This window comes from Erinaceus europaeus, chromosome 4, assembly GCF_950295315.1.
Source record: "Erinaceus europaeus chromosome 4, mEriEur2.1, whole genome shotgun sequence".
NCBI lineage: Eukaryota > Metazoa > Chordata > Mammalia > Eulipotyphla > Erinaceidae > Erinaceus > Erinaceus europaeus.
The window spans coordinates 134,217,049-134,236,952 of record NC_080165.1 but is presented as its reverse complement, the minus strand read 5'-3'; the positions used below and the strand labels follow the sequence as shown (position 1 = coordinate 134,236,952).

Genomic DNA, 19,904 nt, shown 5'->3' with positions numbered 1-19,904 from the left:
TATCAAATCAAAATCAACTACATTTAGATTTCTAGCTTTGAAATCAAATGGTACCATAGTATATATACATTTTCATTTTCTAAGACTTATTGGTTTACTTGTGAGAAAGAGAGGGAGAGAGAACCAGAGGGCCACTCTGGCACATGTGCTTAAGAATCAAACTCAGGAGAATCGGGCGGTAGCACAGCGGGTTCAGCACAGGTGACGCAAAGCACAAGGACCGGTTAGGATCCTGGTTCAAGCCCTGCGCTCCCCACCTGCAGGTCGCTTCACAGGCAGTGAAGCAGGTCTGCAGGTGTCTCTCTGTCTCTCTTCCTCTCTGTCTCCCCATTCTCTCTCAATTTCTCTCTTGTCTGTATCCAATAACAAAAAAAAAAAAAATCAAACTCAGAACCTCATCCCTGAGGCTTCCACACCTTTTTCACTGTACCACCTCCCAGGCCACCACACTGTGTATTCAGCATATAATTTTCACATAGTTTTGTATTATGAGCAGTATTACGTAGTTGAAAAACATAATATCTTTATAGCATTTTTCAATATGAATATACCATCATGTATTTAAATATTCCCCTATTGTTGGTGTTTAAGTTGTTTAACTTTCACCCCAAAAATGTCCATTATTTATGAATAAATAAAACTGCTCCAATTTATTATTTTTTTATCATTGTTTTTGTTGTCATGGGGACTTCAGCACTCCAGGCTGACTTTCTCAGATACAGAGAAAGAGAAAGAGAAAGACACCACCACTATACGAGTGAGCCAATCTACCTGCCCTAACACTGCTCAGATTTACATAATTTTTATTTCCTTCCTAGTTCCTTATTCCTTATTATTATTATTATTATAGCAGAAAAATTTGTGGGGAAACATGGTCTGGTGGATCTGGGGTAGATAGCATAATGGTTATGCAAACAGATTCTCATGCCTTAGGCTACGAAGTTCCAGGTTCAATCCCCCCCCCACACACACACACACACAAACACCATCAGCCAAAACTGAGCAGTGTTTTTGTTTAGAGAGAGAGAGAAGGGAGGGAGGGAGGGAGGGAGAGAGAAGGAGGGAGGAAGATAGGTGGTCTGGTGTTTCCTCTATAGAGCAGAAATGATGCTTGAGGTCAGCAGACTGAATTTCCCTTCAGCCCACAGCTCCAGAGCTCTACTAATGGGAAGCTTGGGGCTTGTCTGGAGCTCTAATACAGTACAAGAAAAAACCCAACCCCAGGAGCCAGGGGTAGCAGAGCGGTTTAAGCGCACGTGGTGCAAAGCACAAGGACCTGCGCGAGGATCCCGGTTCAAGCCCCCAGTTCCCCACCTGCAGGGGAGTCACTTCACAGGTGTTGAAGCAGGTCTGCAGGTGTCTGTCTTTCTCTCCCCCTCTCTGTCTTCCCCTTCTGTCTCCACTTCTCTCTGTCCTATCCAACAACGATCGATGACAACAATAACTACAACAACAATGAAAAACAAGGGCAACAAAAGGGAAAATAAATAAATAAATATTTTAAAATCTTAAAAAACAGAACCCACCCCCATGGTGGTGGGAAGGTGGTGCTGATTATTTGAAGCCAACATGGAGAACCACAGTTTACCTGTCAGGTCCTGGCTGGGTGGGCTAGCGTTTAAATAAGCTCTGGTTTGTGGAGTTCTCAAAGTTCTGGTAGTAAACTCAGAGTAAGTGCCAATTTCTGGGAAACACTGGACACTGTTATTGACAAACATAAAGACATTATTTTCTTAAACATTACCTAGGATTTTTTAAAATTTTGTACTGGCCTTTTTTATTATTATATATATTTTTTCTTTTTCTTTCTTTATTTTATTTATTTATTTTTTCTTAACCAGAGCACTGCTTAGCTCTGACTTATGATGGTGTGGGGGATTGAACCTGGGACTTTGAAGTCTCAGGTATGAGAGTCTCTTTACATAACCATTATGCTATCTACCCCTGCCCTTTATCTAGGGTCTTGACTCCTCTCTTTTTTGGTTACCAATTGTCAATAAATGCCTAGCCTATATTTACTGTTTCCTTAAGTTAAATTATTGAAGAGCTTTCAAATCAGTGTTCAGTATTTGATGATAAAGGTTCTTGCCATTCATTTATGCTGGATGTTTGGCTTCCCTCTTCCTAGGAATAAATGTGGCGACTCTTGTTATACCACTGGTGCTCCTTGTCCTGCTGATTGCTGGAATGGGGATCTTTGCGCTCCTTAGGAAGTATGTGACTTTTCATTGTTATTTTATTGTCTAATTATGTAAATAATCAGAATACCAAAATGTTGATTCTTCACATGTAGAAATCAGTATTCCTTCTTCTGAGATAAAAAGTTAACATACATTTTTAAATTGTTTGCAGAGATGTAAAATGTATCAAATATTATTTTATAAACAATAGTGATGGTTTAGAAATCTTTTCAGTAGGATATTTTGTCTTACTAGGCGGAAGAAGAAAGGAAATCCTTATGGATCAGCAAAGGCTCAGAAAGCAGGTTGGTTGGAAACTCTTGTCTATAGTTTTATTCTGTCTTTAAGAAAGGGCAGGTTCTACTGATTAAAAATGCATTGGAGGGCAGGGGTAGATAGCATAATGGCTATGCAGAGAGACTCTCATGCCTGAGGCTCTCAAAGTCCCAGGTTCAATCCTCCTCCACCACTACCATCACTGTGTGCCAGAGCTGATCAGTGCTCTGGTGAAAATAAACAAATAAATAAATAAATATTCAAATTTTAAGAGATCTCCTTCATTCTTGGTTAGAAAATGCAAAAGGATGATAACTGGTCCACTTACTGTTTGGAAACACAAAACTGGAGTCCTATAATACTACAGTATAAAAGTAATCAATACACGGGAGTCGGGCAGTAGCGCAGTGGGTTAAGCTCACATCGCGCAAAGCGCAAGGACCAGCATAGGGATCCCGGTTCGAGCCCCCGGCTCCCCACCTGCAGGGGTGTCACTTCACAGGTGGTGAAGTAGGTCTGCAGGTGTCTATCTTTCTCTCCCCCTCTCTGTCTTCCCCTCCTCTCTCCATTTCTCTCTGTCCTAACAACAATGACATCAATAACAATAATAATAGCCACAACAACAATAAAAACAACAAGGGCAACAAAAAGGGAAAATTAATTAATTAATTAATTAATAATAATCAATACACTTTTTTAAAAATGTGTTTAGGTTTGTGATCCACACTTACATGGCTAAACAACTAATATATTGTATCCTATCTCCTTTAAAGTTTTCATAGCTTACTTGCTTTAGTCCCACATCCTCCTATGATTTATCAGTATTCTTTAATTAGGAGGATTGGGGATATCACTGGGATTTGAACCATCACATTGAGTGCCATCAAGAAGAAGTTACGGGGCCAGGCAGAGGCGCACCTGGTTAAGCACACACATTACAGCGTGCAAGGACCTAGGTTCAAACCCCTGGTTCCCACCTGCAGAGGGAAAGCTTCACGAGTGGTGAAGCAGTGCTGCAGGTGTCTGTCCTATCTCTCTCCCTCTCTATATCCCCTCCCCTCTCAATTTCTGACTGTCTATCCAATAAATAAATAAAGATATTAAAATCTTAAAAAGAAGTAGCTACAAAAGTCCCATCTCTAAACTGAGTGTTAACTAGCACTTAATATCTTGAGATCCCATGCTGTTGTCCACTCTGGGAAAGGCTTCTGTTCAAGTTTTGGAGAATCCAAGGACACAGGCTACTCCAGCAATGAGACAGGACCTTTAGAACCTTACTCAGGCCATGTAGCCTAAGCATCCAGCTGTGTTGACCCCTCTGGGTCACAAATGCCTTGTGAATGCAAGTTATAGAAAACCACATCCAAGTGGCTAACATAGGAGTGATGTGGGCCTGATGGACCCATAATTTTTTTTTATTTTTCCAGTATCACTTTATTAAGGAAATTTTCTTTTACAGGATTGTTGTCACAAGAATACATTTCCACATTTCCCCCAGGATAGGTACTAATACATTTCATCCTCGCACAAACTATCACTTTGTTCCACTATAGTGACTTAGGTCCCTGGCTTTTTTGGTGGTACAGTGAGAACGTGGTTGGGATAGTGCTACCGCAGTGGCCTTAGTGTCCTGTTTCTACCACAACAGTTGGAAGCAATTTAGTCAGTCAGCAAAATGCAGCCAGGCCTGACTCACAGCGGAGTACTTCAGAGAGTACGGATGGGCATTACTTCTGAGATCTTAACTGTGTTATCTTTATTCCAGACTGCTGGAAGCAGATTAAATATCCTTTTGTGAGACATCAGTCAGCTGAGTTTACCATCAGCTATGATAATGAAAAGGAGATGACGCAAAAGTTTGATCTCATCACAAGTGACATGGCAGGTAAGTGTCATCTCCTCCCCCACTCCCCCCCGTACCATGCTATTGGTTTGGAGGTGTTGCTTGAGGGACAGGAGAGACCAGGAAAGAAATAAGACAGAAATCCCATGCCTTTCAGTGGGGTCAAATATATCAGTAATGTGTGACATTTTCTCTCTGCACAAGTTACAAACTGACACTGAGGTATTTCTCAAAAGCCCCATTTAGATTGTTAGACCTGCAGGGGTTATATGCTGCTGCTCTGTATAGTGATAACCCTGAGGTGCCACTGAAATCTGGATGACTATTTTTACTACTAAGGTTTTGATTAAGGCTCTGAGAGAGAAGAGCTAGAAACATGAATTAACACAAAGCGCAGGACCGGCATAAGGATCCCGGTTAGAGCCCCCAGCTCCCCACCTGCAGAAGGGTTGCTTCACAGGCAATGTCTATCTTTCTCTCCCACTCTCTGTCTTCCCTTCCTCTCTCCATTTCTCTCTGTCCTATCCAACAACAAGGACATCAATAACAACAACACTAATAACTACAATAAAACAACAAGGGCAACAAAAGGGAATGAATAAATAAAAATAAATATAAAAAATTTTAAAAAAAGAAAGATGAATTAAGCACTGCTCTTGGCCTAAGAGGAAGAGGTGATGGGAGATGAAGGAGCCGGCCCAGATTGAAAATACTATCAGTCTCCCGTACCAAACCAAAGTTGAGAATACTCTCACCTTATCTGTAGAGCAGGATCCGCTTTTTAACATATATATAATCAGATAGAGAGAGAGAAATTGAGAGGGGAAGGGGAAATAGACATCAGCAGCCCTGCTTCACCACTCATGAAACTCCCCCTCCCACCCCCGCAGGTACTTATGCAGCCTGGTCCTGAGCCAGGTCCTTTTTTTTCCTGCCTTAAAAAGAAAATTCCATCTTATCAAACTCTTTAACAGTTTTAATTCTGGGGTTTTTTTTTCCTTCAAAGTTTTACGCGCACACATGCTCACCTCTAAATTTTGTTATTTTCAAGTGCCAATTTTATCTTAATTTTTAAATATATTTATTTATTGAAGAGACAAGTCATAAATCGAGAGGCAAGGGGTAGATGAGAGTAGGAGAGACAGAGGGACATTTGCAAAGCTTTCCCCCTGCAGGTGGGACCCCCTGGTGAACCTGGATCCTTGTGCATTGTAACATGTGCGAAACCAGGTGTGTCACCACCCAGTCAGTCTCAGTCTCTCTCTCTCTGCCTCTCTCTCTCTCCCTCTCTCTCGCTCATTATTTTATTAGTGACTTAATATTGATTTGCAGAATTACAAGGTAACCCGGTACAACTCCGCACCATTCCCACCACCAGAGTTCTGAATCCCCAATCCCTCCATTTTTGTTTTCAGATTACCAGCAACCTCTCATGATTGGCACTGGGACAGTCACCAGGAAGGGTTCGACCTTTCGACCTTTGGACACTGAGGCAGAGGAGACAGGGCCAAACACAGAGGTCCGCAGCCACTATGACTGTCCACACCCTTCCAGCCACCACCAGTACGCCCTGCCCCTGACCAACCCCGAGCCCGAGTATGCCACGCCCATCGTGGAGCGCCACTTGGCCAGGGCGCACACCTTCTCTGCGCAGAGCGGCTACCGAGTTCCTGGTTGTGTGCAGGCGCACAAACATTCACTCTCTTCGGGCAGCTTCTTCCCAGCAGCAGGTGCCACAGCCACCAGCGGGGATTATCAAATGCCCCACACCCCATCTACCAAGGACCCAGGCTACGATAAACCTCAAGGCAGCCTAACCTCTGAGCACGCAGACCCAGACTATCAGAAGCCTCAGATGAATTTAGCCCCACATGATGCTTACTTAGCCCCCCGAGACTGCCTCAGACCCCTCAACCAGACAGCTATGACTGCTCTTTTGTAAACATAATGTGAAAGAAACCTGCTGTGGTACTGAGCACTGGGCTGTTTGTGGCACTGGAAAAAGAGGGTGGGGGTGGGAAAGGGGAGGTGAGAGACAGAGAGAGATTAAGTTTAGGATCCTGTGGTGGAATCCTGGAGACCACCTCTCATACTGTTTACAAAAGTCTGCAGGTGATTTGTGCTGGCTCTTAGGGCAAAGTCTGGCTTTGTTGGACTAGAAACATGAAAACTTTCAGATGCCATTTTCATTTCTCTGACTGTGATACTGAGCTGCTTTGGTGTAAAATGTGCAATCTGTACAGAGTTGTATTTAACAAGAATTATGGTAACTTAAGTTTGCTTTATCAATTTTAGTTCTGCACAGAGGTTAAGAAGGAGAATGCAGCTGTAGCAAAAAAAAAAAAACTTTATAGTATGTGTCCATTTTAAATGTATTTAATCTGCTACTGTGTTGGCTGCAGGTCTGTTTAAACTGTGGATCATTTCCTTTCCTTTGATAACTAGAACTAAAAAAAAAAAAAAAAAAACATTGTAACATTCTTTTCCTAGAAGAAATGAAATTACTTGAAGCGTGAAAAGCACACCAGGGTGGTTGTTAGCAATTATGAGTCTAGTTTTTTTGTTTTTTTTTTTTAAGCAGAGTGGCCACCTCAGCATCTGCCTGTTCCCTAGATTCCACTTAAGATGAGAATCTGATCTACTTGGTCTAGGCTTTTGAGAGAGTCCGCATATCAAATATTAAAAAGACTCAGTCTGTGTTTTAAAATCTTCAAGACATACAATTAATTTCCCCCCTCTCATATTAACTAACTAGTGATTTATATGACTACACTTTACTAGGAGTGTACATAAACACCATTCCCACCACCAAAAGACTGTGACCCATCCCTCCCACCCACTCCCACACCCCACTGGCCCAGGAAGCTGCATGTCTACCCCTCACCACAGGGTTTTTACTTTGGTGCCCTACTTTCAATTTAGTCAGATCCTGCTTTTAGTTTCCCTTTCAGATCTTCTTTCTCGACTTCTGTTGAGTGGGATCATCCCATACTCATCTTTATCTTTCTGACTTAGCTCACTTAACTAGGGAAAGAGAGAGGCAGACTGGGAGTATGGACCAACCAGTCAACGTCCATGTTCAGCGGGGAAGCAATTACAGAAGCCAGACCTTCTACCTTCTGCAACCCACAAGGACCCTGGGTCTATGCTCCCAGAGGGATAGATGGGAAAGCTTTCAGGGGAGGGGGATGGGATATGGAGATTGGGTGGTGGGAATTGTGTGGAATTGTACCCCTTCTACCCTATGGTTTTCTTAATTTATCCTTTCTTAAATAAAAAAATAAAAAAATAAAGATGAGAATCTGCAGTCGCCATTCAGGACAGGAGCAGAGCAGGAGGTCTCTGTGGCTTGCTGGGAACCATATTGCCTTCAGCCTAAGGGAGCTGGCTCTCTGAGGAACTAAACTTCTTCACTCTTCTCTCCCTCTTCACTTCAGCCCTGGCAGATACTGCATAGCTTTCACATGCAAATCCACCTTTTCAAAATGTCTGTGAAGCCAAATGCTGAGACTTAGACAGCAACCCAAACTGCTTTCCCCACAGATTAAATAAAGGGGGCGCGGCAATGATAGTCTGAATTACTGTGTCAGATGCTTTTGTACCTCTGATTAAAAATAATGCTGAGGTCAGATGCCCATACTTTTCATGACTTTCTTCAAAAACAGCACATTGTGTGCTGAAACACAAAAATGTTATTTGGAGTATTTTCTTACAAATGGGACTGAGGTCAAATCTACATAGAGCTTTTCTACTGAGATGGTTGGGAACCGAACTGATTTTGTAAGAAACAACATTCACCCTTAAGAGTATGTGTTTAGAATTCCTGATTAGCCCAGACCTCAGCTGTACCTCATGTCCAGTGGTTTTGATGTTTGCTTTGAGTTCATCGTGGAGGATTTAACCTCTTTTGCCAAAGAGGGAAGTGTGTGTGTGTGTGTGTGTGTGTGTGTGTGTGTGTGTGTGTGTGTATTTTAGTAGAAAATATGGACCAAATGATCTTTTTCTTTTTTAAAAAAAAAAAGTACTATAATTCTATTTGTGTGATTATGACTTTCTGTGAAATGTGTAAATATTTAAAAAGTGAGGGTGCTGGGAGGTTGTGGCAAAGTATCTCTTGGTTATTGTGGAAGGAAAAAAATCACTTATTTTGTGGCGTTTACATGGTTTTATATGTATGCTAATTGTAATAAACTGCTAAATCAAAGCGCTCCTGTCATTGGATAACATACCACCCATTTTTCAGAATTTCCATGTTCTTTCTCATGTTAAGAAAAGATTTAAGCAGATGTGAAAATAGCCAGTAAGCACAGAAACCACTATCATGTTAAGGACATCTATTAGAAGAATTAAGGATAAGTTTATTTAGAAGAACAACTTTATTTTATTTTATTAAAAGATTTTATTTGTTCATGAGAAATGATAGAGAAAGAACCAGACATCACTCTGGTACATGTGCTGCCTGGGATGGAACTCGGGACCTCATGCTTGAGAGCCCAAAGCCTTATCCACTGCGCCACCTCCCCGACCACTAGAAGAACGACTTTAATTCAAGCACAAACATTATAAGGATTTCAAGGGGGGCTGGGTGGTAGCACAGTGGGTAAAGCGCACATGGCTTGAAGCAGAAGGACCAGTTTAATGATCCTGGTTAGAGCCCCCCCCACACCTGCAGTGGGCAGAGGGTCACTTCACAAGTGGTAAAGCAGGTCTGCAGGTGTCTGTCTTTCTCTCCCCCCTGTATTCCCCTTCTCTCTCCATTTATTTCTGTCCTAACAATGACGACATCAATAACAACAATATTAATAACTACAACAACAATAAAAAAACAAGGGCAACAAAAGGGAAAATAAATATTAAAAAAAAGAAAGTATACCTGAAAAAAGTTGCTATGAAGTGAGTGAACATTACAAAATGACTTTTTAAATATTCCCTTTTGTTGCCCTTCTTGTTTTATTATTTTTGTGGTTATTATTGTTGTTGTTGTTGATGTCACTGTTGGATAGGACAGAGAGAAATGGAGAGAGGAGGAGAAAGACAGAGGGGGAGAAAAAGACACCTGCAGACCTGCTTCACCGCTTGTGAAGTGACTCCCCTGAAGGTGGGGATCCTTACGCTGGTCCTTGCACTGTCTCTTCCCCTGTCTTTCCCTTCTCTCTCAATTCCTCTGTCCTATCCAACAACAATAGCAAGGGCAACAAAATGGGAAAAATGGCCTCCAGGAGCAGTGGATTCGTAGTGCAGGCAAGAAGCCCCAGAGATAACCCTGAAGGCAAAAAAAAAAAAAAAAAAGAGGAGAGTCGGATCATAGCTTAGGAGGTGGCACAGTGAAGGTATTGGAATTTCAAGCACAAAGTCCTGAATGTCTCCCCAGCCATCACAGTTTCCAGAATAATATTCTGGTTCTCTCAACAATCTTAAAAAAAAAAAAAAAAAAAAAGAATAAACTTAGATCTGTAGACCCTCCCTCACTACAATAGAGCTGTCTGTATCCACATTTTTTTAAATTTTTTTATATGTACTTATTTTCGCTTTTGTTGCCCTTGTTTTTTATTATTGTTGTAGTTATTGTTGTTGTTATTGAAGTTGTTGTTGGATAGGACAGAGAGAAATGGAGAGAGGAGGGAAAGACAGAGAGGGGGAGAGAAAGATAGACACCTGCAGATCTGCTTCACCACCTGTGAAGTGACTCCCCTGCAGGTGGGGAGCAGGGGGCTCGAACCAGGAACCTTATGCCGACCCTTGCACTTTGTGCCACATTTGCACCCACTGTGCTACCGCCCAACTCCATTATCATGTTTTTAACTATACCTAAGACCTTATTATGATCAAAAGAACAAAATGTAACCTTGTTTCTGAATAGTACTTACTCAAAATGGCCTCACTGTGTAGACTAGGATGGGTCAGTGAGAAGGCCAAGCCTGAAACTAGAAAAGAGCAGAGAAACACTAAATCTTTCGTTTTTAGTGTGTTGAGATATTGGCACATATTATAAGGTGAAGATAAGCTGATTCTGGTTGTCTGGTTTCTTCACTGTTATCAAGTCTTATTAGGAAGTAATGCTTGCATTCTGATTCTGGTCTTGCAACTCTGGTTGAAACCTGTGTTGTCGAACAAGAAAACTACACTGCCCACAAATGCTGCTACTTTGTTCTAGCTTTTGTTACTGTCACTTAAATTTTCTTGTTTCTTTGTTTGTTTTTAAACCAGAGCACTGCTCAGCTCTACCTTATGGTGGTACTGGGGACTGAACCTGGGGCCCGAATCTCGGGAATGAAAGTTTTTTCACATAACCATTATTCTCTCTCCTCAGCCCATTTTCACAATTCTTAAAATATTTCTTGGGAGTCGGGCGGTAGCACAGCACGTTATACACAGGTGGTGCAAAGCGCAAGGACCAGCTAGAGGATCCTGGTTCGAGCTCCTGGCTCCCCACCTAAAGGGGATTGTTCCACAGGTTGTGAAGCAGGTCTGCAGGTGTCTATCTTTCTGTCTTCCTCTCTGTCTTCCCCTCCTCTCTCCATTTCTCTGTTCTATCCAACAACGACTGACATCAACAACAATGATAACCACAACAAGGCTACAACAACAAGGGCAACAAAAGGGGGAAAAGGATGGCCTCCAGGAGCACTGGATTCATGGTGCAGGCACTGAGCCCCAGCAATAACCCTGGAGGCAAAAAAAAAAAAAAAGATTCAAGAACTCAGTGATTGGGGGCTGGTCAGGCAGTAGTGGAGCAGGTTAAGTGCACATGGCGCAAAGCGCAAAGACTGGCTCAGGCAGGTCTGCAGGTGTCCGTCTTTCTCTCCACTCCTCTCTTGATTTTTCTCTGTCCTATCCAATAACAACAAAAAAAAACCTGTGGTCATTCTACAAAATAATTACACATGAGCCAGCAATACCACTCAATGGACACTCAAACAATAATTAGAAGGGACATAAACACCCCTGTGTTTATAGCTGCGTTATTCACAATAGCCAAAGAGTGGAAGAAACCTAAATACCCAGCATCAGCACATGACTGACTAAAGAAGCTATGGGATATATATTCCATGGAATATTACTCTGCAATCAAAAAAGATGATAGTGTGTTCTCTGGAACAAAACAGATGGAACTGGAGGTGATTATGCTTAGCAAAATAAGTAGAGAGATGAAAGACAATTACTAGATGGTTTCATTCATATATGGAATCTAGAGATCTGATTTACATGAATTTGCAATAAGCAAACAAAAACAGAAGCAAGTGAACTGTTTCTAAGACTTGTGAGAACTATAGTAGTTGTCTTTGGGATGTTGAAGAGTAGGGATATGGAACTTTGGTGGTGGGTGTGGTGTGGAGCTAGACTTTTTTTGTTTTGTCTCCAGGGTTATCGATGGGGCTCGGTGCCTGCACCATGAATCCACTGCTCCTGGAGGCTTTTTTTCTTTCTTTCCCTTTTTGTTGCCCATTGTTGTTATTATTATTGGTGGTTGTTGTTATTGCTGGATAGGACAGAGAAAAATTGAGAGAGGAGGGGAAGAGAGAGAGGGGGAGAGAAAGGTAAACACCTCCAGGCCTGCTTCTCTGCCTGTGAGGCCACCTCCCTGCAGGTGGGGACCCTGGGGCTGGAACGGGATCTTTAAGCCTGTCCTTGCATTTCGCGCATGTGTGCACTGCGCCACCATCCGCCACCACCCACATTGTAATCTTATAATCTTTTAATAAATTTAATAAAAAATAAAATATTTAAAAATAAGTACATAAGTAAATTCTCTTGGAGGTTTTAAAGATTGTACCTTTGGTATTCTGCAATTGTACTACGATGTTTTCTTGTTAATTAATTTAGATGTTGTCTAAGACTTGTACTTCTTGAATCTCTTCTTTAATTTTTTTCTTTTTCTTTTTTTTTTAAGCATTTTATTTACTTATTTATTTATTTTTCCTTTTGTTGCCCTTGTTGTTTAACATTATTGTGGTTATTGATGTAGTTGTTGTTGGATAGGACAGAGAGAAATGGAGAGAGGAGGGGAAGACAGAGAGGGGGAGAGAAAGATAGACACCTGCAGACCTGCTTCACAGCTTGTGAAGCGACTCCCCTGCAGGTGGAGAGCCGGGGCTTGAAAGGATCCAGGGGATCCTTTAGCAGCCAGTCCTTGAGCTTTGTGCCACGTGCGCTTAACCCGCTGCTCCACCGCCCGGCTCCTAATTTTTCTTTATTACCTTTTGTTGCCCTTATTGTTTTATTGTTGTTGTTATTGTTGTCATCATTGCTGGATAGGACAGAGAGACATGGAGAGAGGAGGGAAAGACAGAGAGGGGGAAAGAAAGACACCTGAAGACCTGCTTCACCGCTTGTGAAATGACCCCCCTGCAGGTGGGAAGCACGGAGCTGGAACGGGATCCTTCGCGGGTCCTTGCGCTTTGTGCCACGTGTGCTTAACCCGCTGTTCTACGCCCAACTCCCATACTTCTTCAATCTTAAGATTCTGTTATGAAGAATTCTCAGTCAGGGCCGGGTGGTGATGCACCTGGTTGAGCCACTTGTTACGATGCACAAGGACTCAGGTTCGAGTCCCCAGTCCCTGCCTGCAGGGGGAAAGCTTAGCAAGTGGTGAAGCAGTGCTGCAGGTGTCTCTCTCTCTTCCTCTCTATCCCCCGCTTCCCTCTGGATTTCTGGCTGTCTTTATCCAATAAATAAAGGTAGTAAAAAAAATTTTTTTTTTAATTCTCAGTCACCCTTTTCCCAAATAGCACTTGTCTCCTTGCTTTGGTTTCACTTTGATTTCTTTATTTACTCCTATAATTCCTACGGAATATTCATTAGACCATCTTGTTTAATCTCCCATTTTCTTTTTTTAATTTTTTTAAAAAATTATATTTATTTATTTTCCCTTTTGTTGCCCTTGTTTTGTTTTTTATTGTTGTTATAGTTATTATTGTTGTTGTTAGATAGAATAGAGAGAAACAGAGAGAGGAAGGGAAGACAGAGAGGGGGAGAGAAAACTAGACACCTGCAGACCTGCTTCACTGCCTGTGAAGCGACTCCCCCGCAGGTGGGGAGCCGGGGGCTGGAACCAGGATCCTCATGCGGGTCCTTGTGCTTCGCACCATGTGCGTTTAACCCACTGTGCTATCGTGACTCCCTTCTTTTTTTAATTAAAAAATTTTATTTATTTTAATAAGAGAGATATAGTGAGTGATACAGAGAGAGGGAGAGAGACCAGAGCTCTGGCTTATGGTGGTGCTGAGAAGTGAACCTGTGACCTTGGAGCCTCAGTCATGAAAGTTTCTTTGCATAACCATTATGTTGTCTCCTCAGTGGGGTCAACAACTCTTATTTTCCTTTTTTTATTTTTCCTTTTTCTTTTCTTTTTTCTTCTTCTTTCTTTTACCAGAGCACTGCTCAGCTTATGGTAGTGCAGGAGATTGAACCTGGGACTTTGGAGCCTCAGGCATGAGAGTCTCTTTTCATAACCATTATGCTACCCACCCCTGCCCAACAACTCCTATTTTCCAAAATTATTTAGTCGATTCACTTCCAGAAATAAAGATTCTTGATACCTCATTGCAGATACAATTTACCTATTTTTTTAATCAAGAAAGAAGTCAGGTGGTCCGGGAGGTGACGCAGTGGATAAAGCATCGAACTGTCAAGCATGCGGTCCTGAGTTCAATCCCCGGCAGCACATGATGCCTGGTTCTTTCTCTCTCTCCTCCTATGTTTCTCATTAATAAATAAATAAAATCTTTAAAAAAAAAAAAGTCAGAACTAAAAGTAAATTTCCATTTTTATCAACCTGTCAATGATTTATTTCTCTTGTTTTATATTTAATAGTGGTTTAGTAATGATTAACAAGATTGTAAGATAATGGGTACAATTCTACATGGTTCCCACCACCAGAGTTTTGTGTCCCATCCCTATCATTGGATGGTTTCCTGTTCTCTATCCCTCTGGGAGTATGAATAGACCAAAGTTCTTTTTGGAGTGCAGAAGGTGGAAGGTTGACTTCTGTAATTACTTCTCCACTGAACGTGGATGTTGGCAGGTTGATCCATCCCACCAGCCTGTTTCTATCTTTCCTTAGTGGAGTACTGTTCCGGAGAGGTGAGGTTCAGGGACACATTGGTGAGGTCATCTCCTCGGGGAGATCAGGATGGCATCATAGTGGCATCTGCAACTTGGAGGCTGAAAGGTGTTAAGATATAAAGCAGGACAAATGGTTTAATAAACAGGAACCCAAAGGTAGGAATAGAGCAGATGAAAGCGAGGTCTTTGTGTTATCTCCCTCTTTTAAAAGTTTTTTTATTATCTTTATTTATTTATTGAATGGAGACAGAAATCGAGAGGGAAGGAAGGGATAGAGAAGGTGAGAGACAGAGAGACACCTGCAGCACTGCTTCACCACTTGTGAAGCTTTCCCCCTGCAGGTGGGGGCTGCAGGCTCAAACCTGGGTCCTTGTACATTGTCATATGTGCGCTCAACGAGGGGCGCCACCACCCAGCCCCCTATCTCCCTCTTCTTAAAAATCCTTTTTGCTGTTTCTTTGTGGTTTTTTGTTTTTTCTTTTTTCCCCTGTATAGCTTTGCTGGGAAATTTTCTGAAAAACAATCTGGTGTAGTGGTTGAGTTGGCATAGACTTCAAAATGCCCAGATGAGAAGCCTTAACTTCTCAGTAGCTTTTTCCTTGCTTGTTGCAAATGAACATTTTAGAACACCGGCCCAGATGAAACATAAAGTTTAAGGCCCTCTTCACATGCCCACACTTTTGTTATCGGTAAAATTACAGCACTGAGGTTGGGGGTAGATAGCATAATGATTATGCAAAGACTCCCATGCCTGAGACTCTAAAGTCCCAGGTTCAATCACCCATACCACCATAAGCCAGAGCTGAGCAGTGCTTTGGTAAAAAATAAATAAATAAGTAAATAAAATTTAAATTTAAAAGAATTACAGCACTGAAATCTTTTTTTTTAAGCACTGAAATCTTAGCTGGCATGCCTAGACAGTCTCCTAGACATCTGTTTCATCAGCTTTCTTCCTACTTAGTCATTGAAATCATTAAACTATTTAGTACCTAAAACAGGTAAGTTCCCCTCTAGTTGTTACTTTTTTTTTTAATTTGGGAGGTTAATGGTTTATAGTACAGTAGTTGTTAATTTTTTTTTGTTTTTAATTTTTAAAAAATATTTATTTATTCCCTTTTGTTGACCTTGTTGTTTTACTGTTGTTATTGATGTCGTCATTGTTGGATAGGACAGAGAGAAATGGAGAGAGGAGGGGAAGACAGAGAAGGGGAGAGAAAGACAGACACCTGCAGACCTGCTTCACTGCCTGTGAAGCGGCTTCCCTGCAGGTGGGGAGCCAGGGGCTTGAAACGGGAACCTTACACCAACCGGTCCTTGTGCTTTGTGCCACCTGTGCTTAATCTGCTGCGCTACCACCTGACTCCCGGTTGTTATTTATTTATTTATTTATTTATTTATTTTTACCAGAGCACTGCTCAGCTCTGGCTAATGGAGGTGTAGGGGATTGAACCTGGGACTTAAGAGCCTCAGGCATGAAAGTCTCTTTGCATAACCATTATGCTATACCCCCACCCAAGTTGTTAATTTTTTTTTAAGTTGTACGTCTGTCATTATGCATTACTTGAACTATATTATCTCAGCATTTTCATTACACTGTCTTTGCAGGATACCCAAACCTTGAGCTCCCAACAATTTCCCTTTCTCTCTCTCTCTCTCTCTCTACTCTTTTTCTTTCTTCCTTTCTTTTTATTGAATTAATAATGGTCTGGGGCTTGAACCTGCATTCTTGTGCACTATGTGTGAGCTTAAGCAGATTTGCCACCACCTGGCCCCAGACTAATGGTTTCTAATCTACCTGGTGCCACTTACTCCTTAGGCTTTTCACTTGTCATTATCTACGGAACCATTAACTTAGGCACACATATTTCTGCTGCTCGCAGGCTGACCTTTTTACTCTTTTTATTTCAGATAGAGGAGAAACAGAGGGGCTGGGTGGTGATGCACCTGGTTGAGCACACATATTACAATACGCATGGTCCCGGGGTTCCAGCCCCCGGTCCCCACTTGCAGGATGAAAGCTTTGAGAGTGGTGAAGCAGGGCTGCAGGCGTCTCTCTATCTCCCTTCCTCTCTCTCAACCATCCAATAAATAGAGAGAGAGAGAAGGTCTAGTAGGAGCAAGCATGAATTAGAATTAGAGGACTAGATCACTTTGGTTTCGTTTTGTGTGTGGCCAGGAAAGTTACATTACCTCTCTCCATTTCCATTTCCTTACTAGGAGATGGTGATAATAGTACATAACTGGTAGGGTTGTAGTAAGAGTAAAACCTTTATTTTTTTGTTTATCTTATTTATTTATTCATGAAGATAGAAGGAGAGAGGGGGGGAGTCGGGCGGTAGCGCAGCGGGTTAAGCGCACGTGGAGCAAAGCCCAAGGACCTGCATAAGGATCCCAGTTTGAGCCCCTGGCTCCCCACCTGCAGGGGAGTCGCTTCACAGGCAGTAAAGCAGGTCTGCAGGTGTCTATCTTTCTCGCCCCTTCTCTTTCTTACCCTCCTCTCTCCAATTCTCTCTGTCCTATCCAACAACGACAACATCAACAACAACAATAAAAACAAGGGCAACAAAAGGAAATAAATAAATAAATAATAGGAGAGAGAGAAAGAACCAGACATCACTCTGGTACATATGCTGCCAGAGATTGAACTCAAGACCCTATGTTTGAGAATTCAGTACTTTATCCACTGTGCCACCTCCCAGACCACGAGTAAAACCTTTAGAACAGTACCTGATACATGATAAGCACTATGTTGGTATTAACTACTTATATATTGTTATTTAATAAATGTGAACTAGTTTATATGCTCACTCAATTTCCGTAACATCTAGTATTTTTTTACTTGGTTCTTTTTTTTTTTTTTTTTTAATAATACAGTCACATCTGAAAACTGTTGCAGCACAAACTTCTCTTAAGAATTTATTTGTACATTTAACTTGATGCTTCTATATCCCTATTAAGGATGGTGCTCACTTTAGGACTAAAAAGCTTAAAAAACTTCCATCTACTTTCCACTTCTCCCTTTTAAAGTAAAAGTAGGGCAGGGACTTGAGACCTAACTCTGACACGCACTATAAAGACATTACATGCAGTTTCTAACCATCAGTGTATTCGTGTCCTAGGAGTATTTAATCTTAATTTGTTAAAAGTCTTATGCAGAGGGTAGATAGCATAACGGTTATGTAAAGAGACTCTTGTGCCTGAGGCTGCAAAGTCCTAGGTTCAATCCCCCGGACCATCATAAGCCAGAGCTGAACAGTTCTCTGGTAAAAAAAAAAAAAAAAAAAAAGTCTTCCTACTGTTCAGCTGCAAAAGTAGAATATCACATTTGGGATTTGCTGCCCCCTTCTGGAACTTTACCAAAGTGCAGCATATACCTTTCCAAAGCATAGGATTCAGGTTTTCATCAATTTTACATTTCGTTTCATACATCTAATTTTCCATCCTATAGTCACTTTTTCTTGTGTTTTTTTTCTCCTGCCACCAGGGTTATCACTGGGGGTTGATGCTGGTATTATGAATCCACTGCTCCTGGCGGCCATTATTTCCTATTTTCCCCCCCTATTTCTTGTTTAACATTTATTTATTTATTCCATTTTTGTTTCCTTTGTTATCTATTTTGGTAGGACAGAGAGAAATTGAGAGGGGGGGAGGAGAAATAATGGGAGAGAAAGAGAAACACCTACAGGCCTGCAGATGAGCAAGCAGGGGCCCGAACCCTGGGCCTTGCTCATGGTAATTAATGTATGGGCTCAACAGGATGTGCCACTTCCCAGCCCCTCTTTGTGATTTCTCTAAAAGTTTTGTTACAATCTGCCACTATTATAATATATTTTTATATTTTTGTTTCATATATTTTGAGACCTTAAAACTGGTAAACACAAAATTAGACTTGAACTGTTGTAAATAATTTGTTGCTTTCTCCCTGATTTCTTTTTCATAAAATCTATTTTATCTAAATGTTAACTATCTCAGCTTACCTTTGTAGAATATATACCCACAGTATAATTTTTATCCTTTCATTTTCAAAATTTCTTTATTATTTTATTTTTAAAGTAGTTTATGTGGTCCAGTAGGTGGTCCAGTGGATATAGCATTGGACTCTCAAACATAAGGTCCAGAGTTCAGCCTCTGGCAGCACTTGTAGCAGTGATGTCTGGCAAAGATCTTTCTCTCTACATATCTTCCTCATGAATGAATAAAATCATATATATATATATATATATATATATATATATATATATATATATATATATAATTAGACAAAGAGAAACTGAGAGGGGAGGCAGGGGGGAAAGAGACAGACAGAAACTACAGCACTACTTCACCACCCATGAAACTTTCTCCTCAAGGCACAGATTGGGGACTTGAACTCAGGTCCTGCACATGGTAACATGTACACTGTAACATACTTTCCATGTGCGCCATGACCTAGCACCTCAAATTTTCTGTAGCTTTTTGTTTTAGGTGTATTCCTTGTACAGTTTGTTGCTGTATTCTCCCCCTCCAACCCCTTCCCCACACAATTTAAACTTTTATTTGATGAGCCCAGTTCTTGCTCAAGCACTCTCAAAATCCAATCCCAGCACTCCCTTGGCTCCTACCAGTATGAGTCTTGGTTCTTAGATTTTTTTTAGTGTCTAATCTCATTTCTGCTTTTCCAAGCCCAACATATCCATAGGCAGGCTTTGCAAGGATTGACGCCTAGTTAGAGACTAGCATTCAAGAGAGTGGATGTGGGCAGAAACTGGGAAGACCGGTGGAGAAGTGGCTAACAGCTTCAGTAGCATCTTCTAGAACAGTAGCGGTGTCTTTTTAGGGAAGTGTGGTCTACTTCAAGACCAGACGAAGCTGCAGGCAGGAACTGCAGATTCAGCATCCTCTGTGGGATTCAACCATATGGTCCCGTTACCAGAGATCTACCTTATTCACAAAACACAGGCCTTCCTGGGGGTCGGGCGGTGGCGCAGTGGGTTAAGCGCACGTGGCGCAAAGCACAGGGACCGGTGTAAGAATCCCGGTTCGAGCCCCCGGCTCCCCACCTGCAGGGGAGTCGCTTCACGGGCGGTGAAGCAGGTCTGCAGGTGTCTATCTTTCTCTCCCCCTCTCTCTCTGTCTTCCCCTCCTCTCTCCATTTCTCTCTGTCCTATCCAACAACAAAGCAACGTCAACAATGGCAATAATAACCACAACGAGGCTGCAAAAACTAGGGCAACAAAAAGGGGGGAAAAATGGCCTCCAGGAGCGGTGGATTCATGGTGCAGGCACCGAGCCCAGCAATAACCCTGGAGGAAAAAAAAAAAAAAAAAAAAAAAAACACAGCCCTTCCTGACTGAATTTTTTTTCTTTTTTTAAAATTTTTTTATATATTTTTAAATATTTATTTTATTTATTTATTCTCTTTTGTTGCCCTTGTTGTTTTATTGTTGTAGTTATTATTGTTGTTGTCGTTGTTGGATAGGACAGAGAGAAATGGAGAGAGGAGGGGAAGACAGAGAGGAGGAGAAAAAGATAAGACACCTGCAGACCTGCTTCACCGCCTG

At 41.6% G+C, this 19,904-nt stretch overlaps 1 protein-coding gene across 4 annotated transcripts in view; it reads left to right on the top strand.

Moving 5' to 3' along the window:
* DCBLD1 (discoidin, CUB and LCCL domain containing 1) overlaps nt 1-19,904 on the top strand; it is a 95,114-nt gene that overhangs the window by 68,785 nt on the left and 6,425 nt on the right. For 3 of the 4 annotated variants that reach the window (XM_060190557.1, XM_060190558.1, XM_060190556.1), the window contains 4 exons: nt 2,129-2,213; nt 2,436-2,485; nt 4,222-4,341; nt 5,715-8,268. In XM_060190557.1, coding sequence (XP_060046540.1) covers nt 2,129-2,213; nt 2,436-2,485; nt 4,222-4,341; nt 5,715-6,241 — 782 coding nt within the window. In that variant the 3' untranslated portion in view covers nt 6,242-8,268. Of the gene's footprint in view, nt 1-2,128; nt 2,214-2,435; nt 2,486-4,221; nt 4,342-5,714; nt 8,269-19,904 lie in introns of those variants that run through there. The other variant, XM_060190559.1, reaches the window with a different exon arrangement.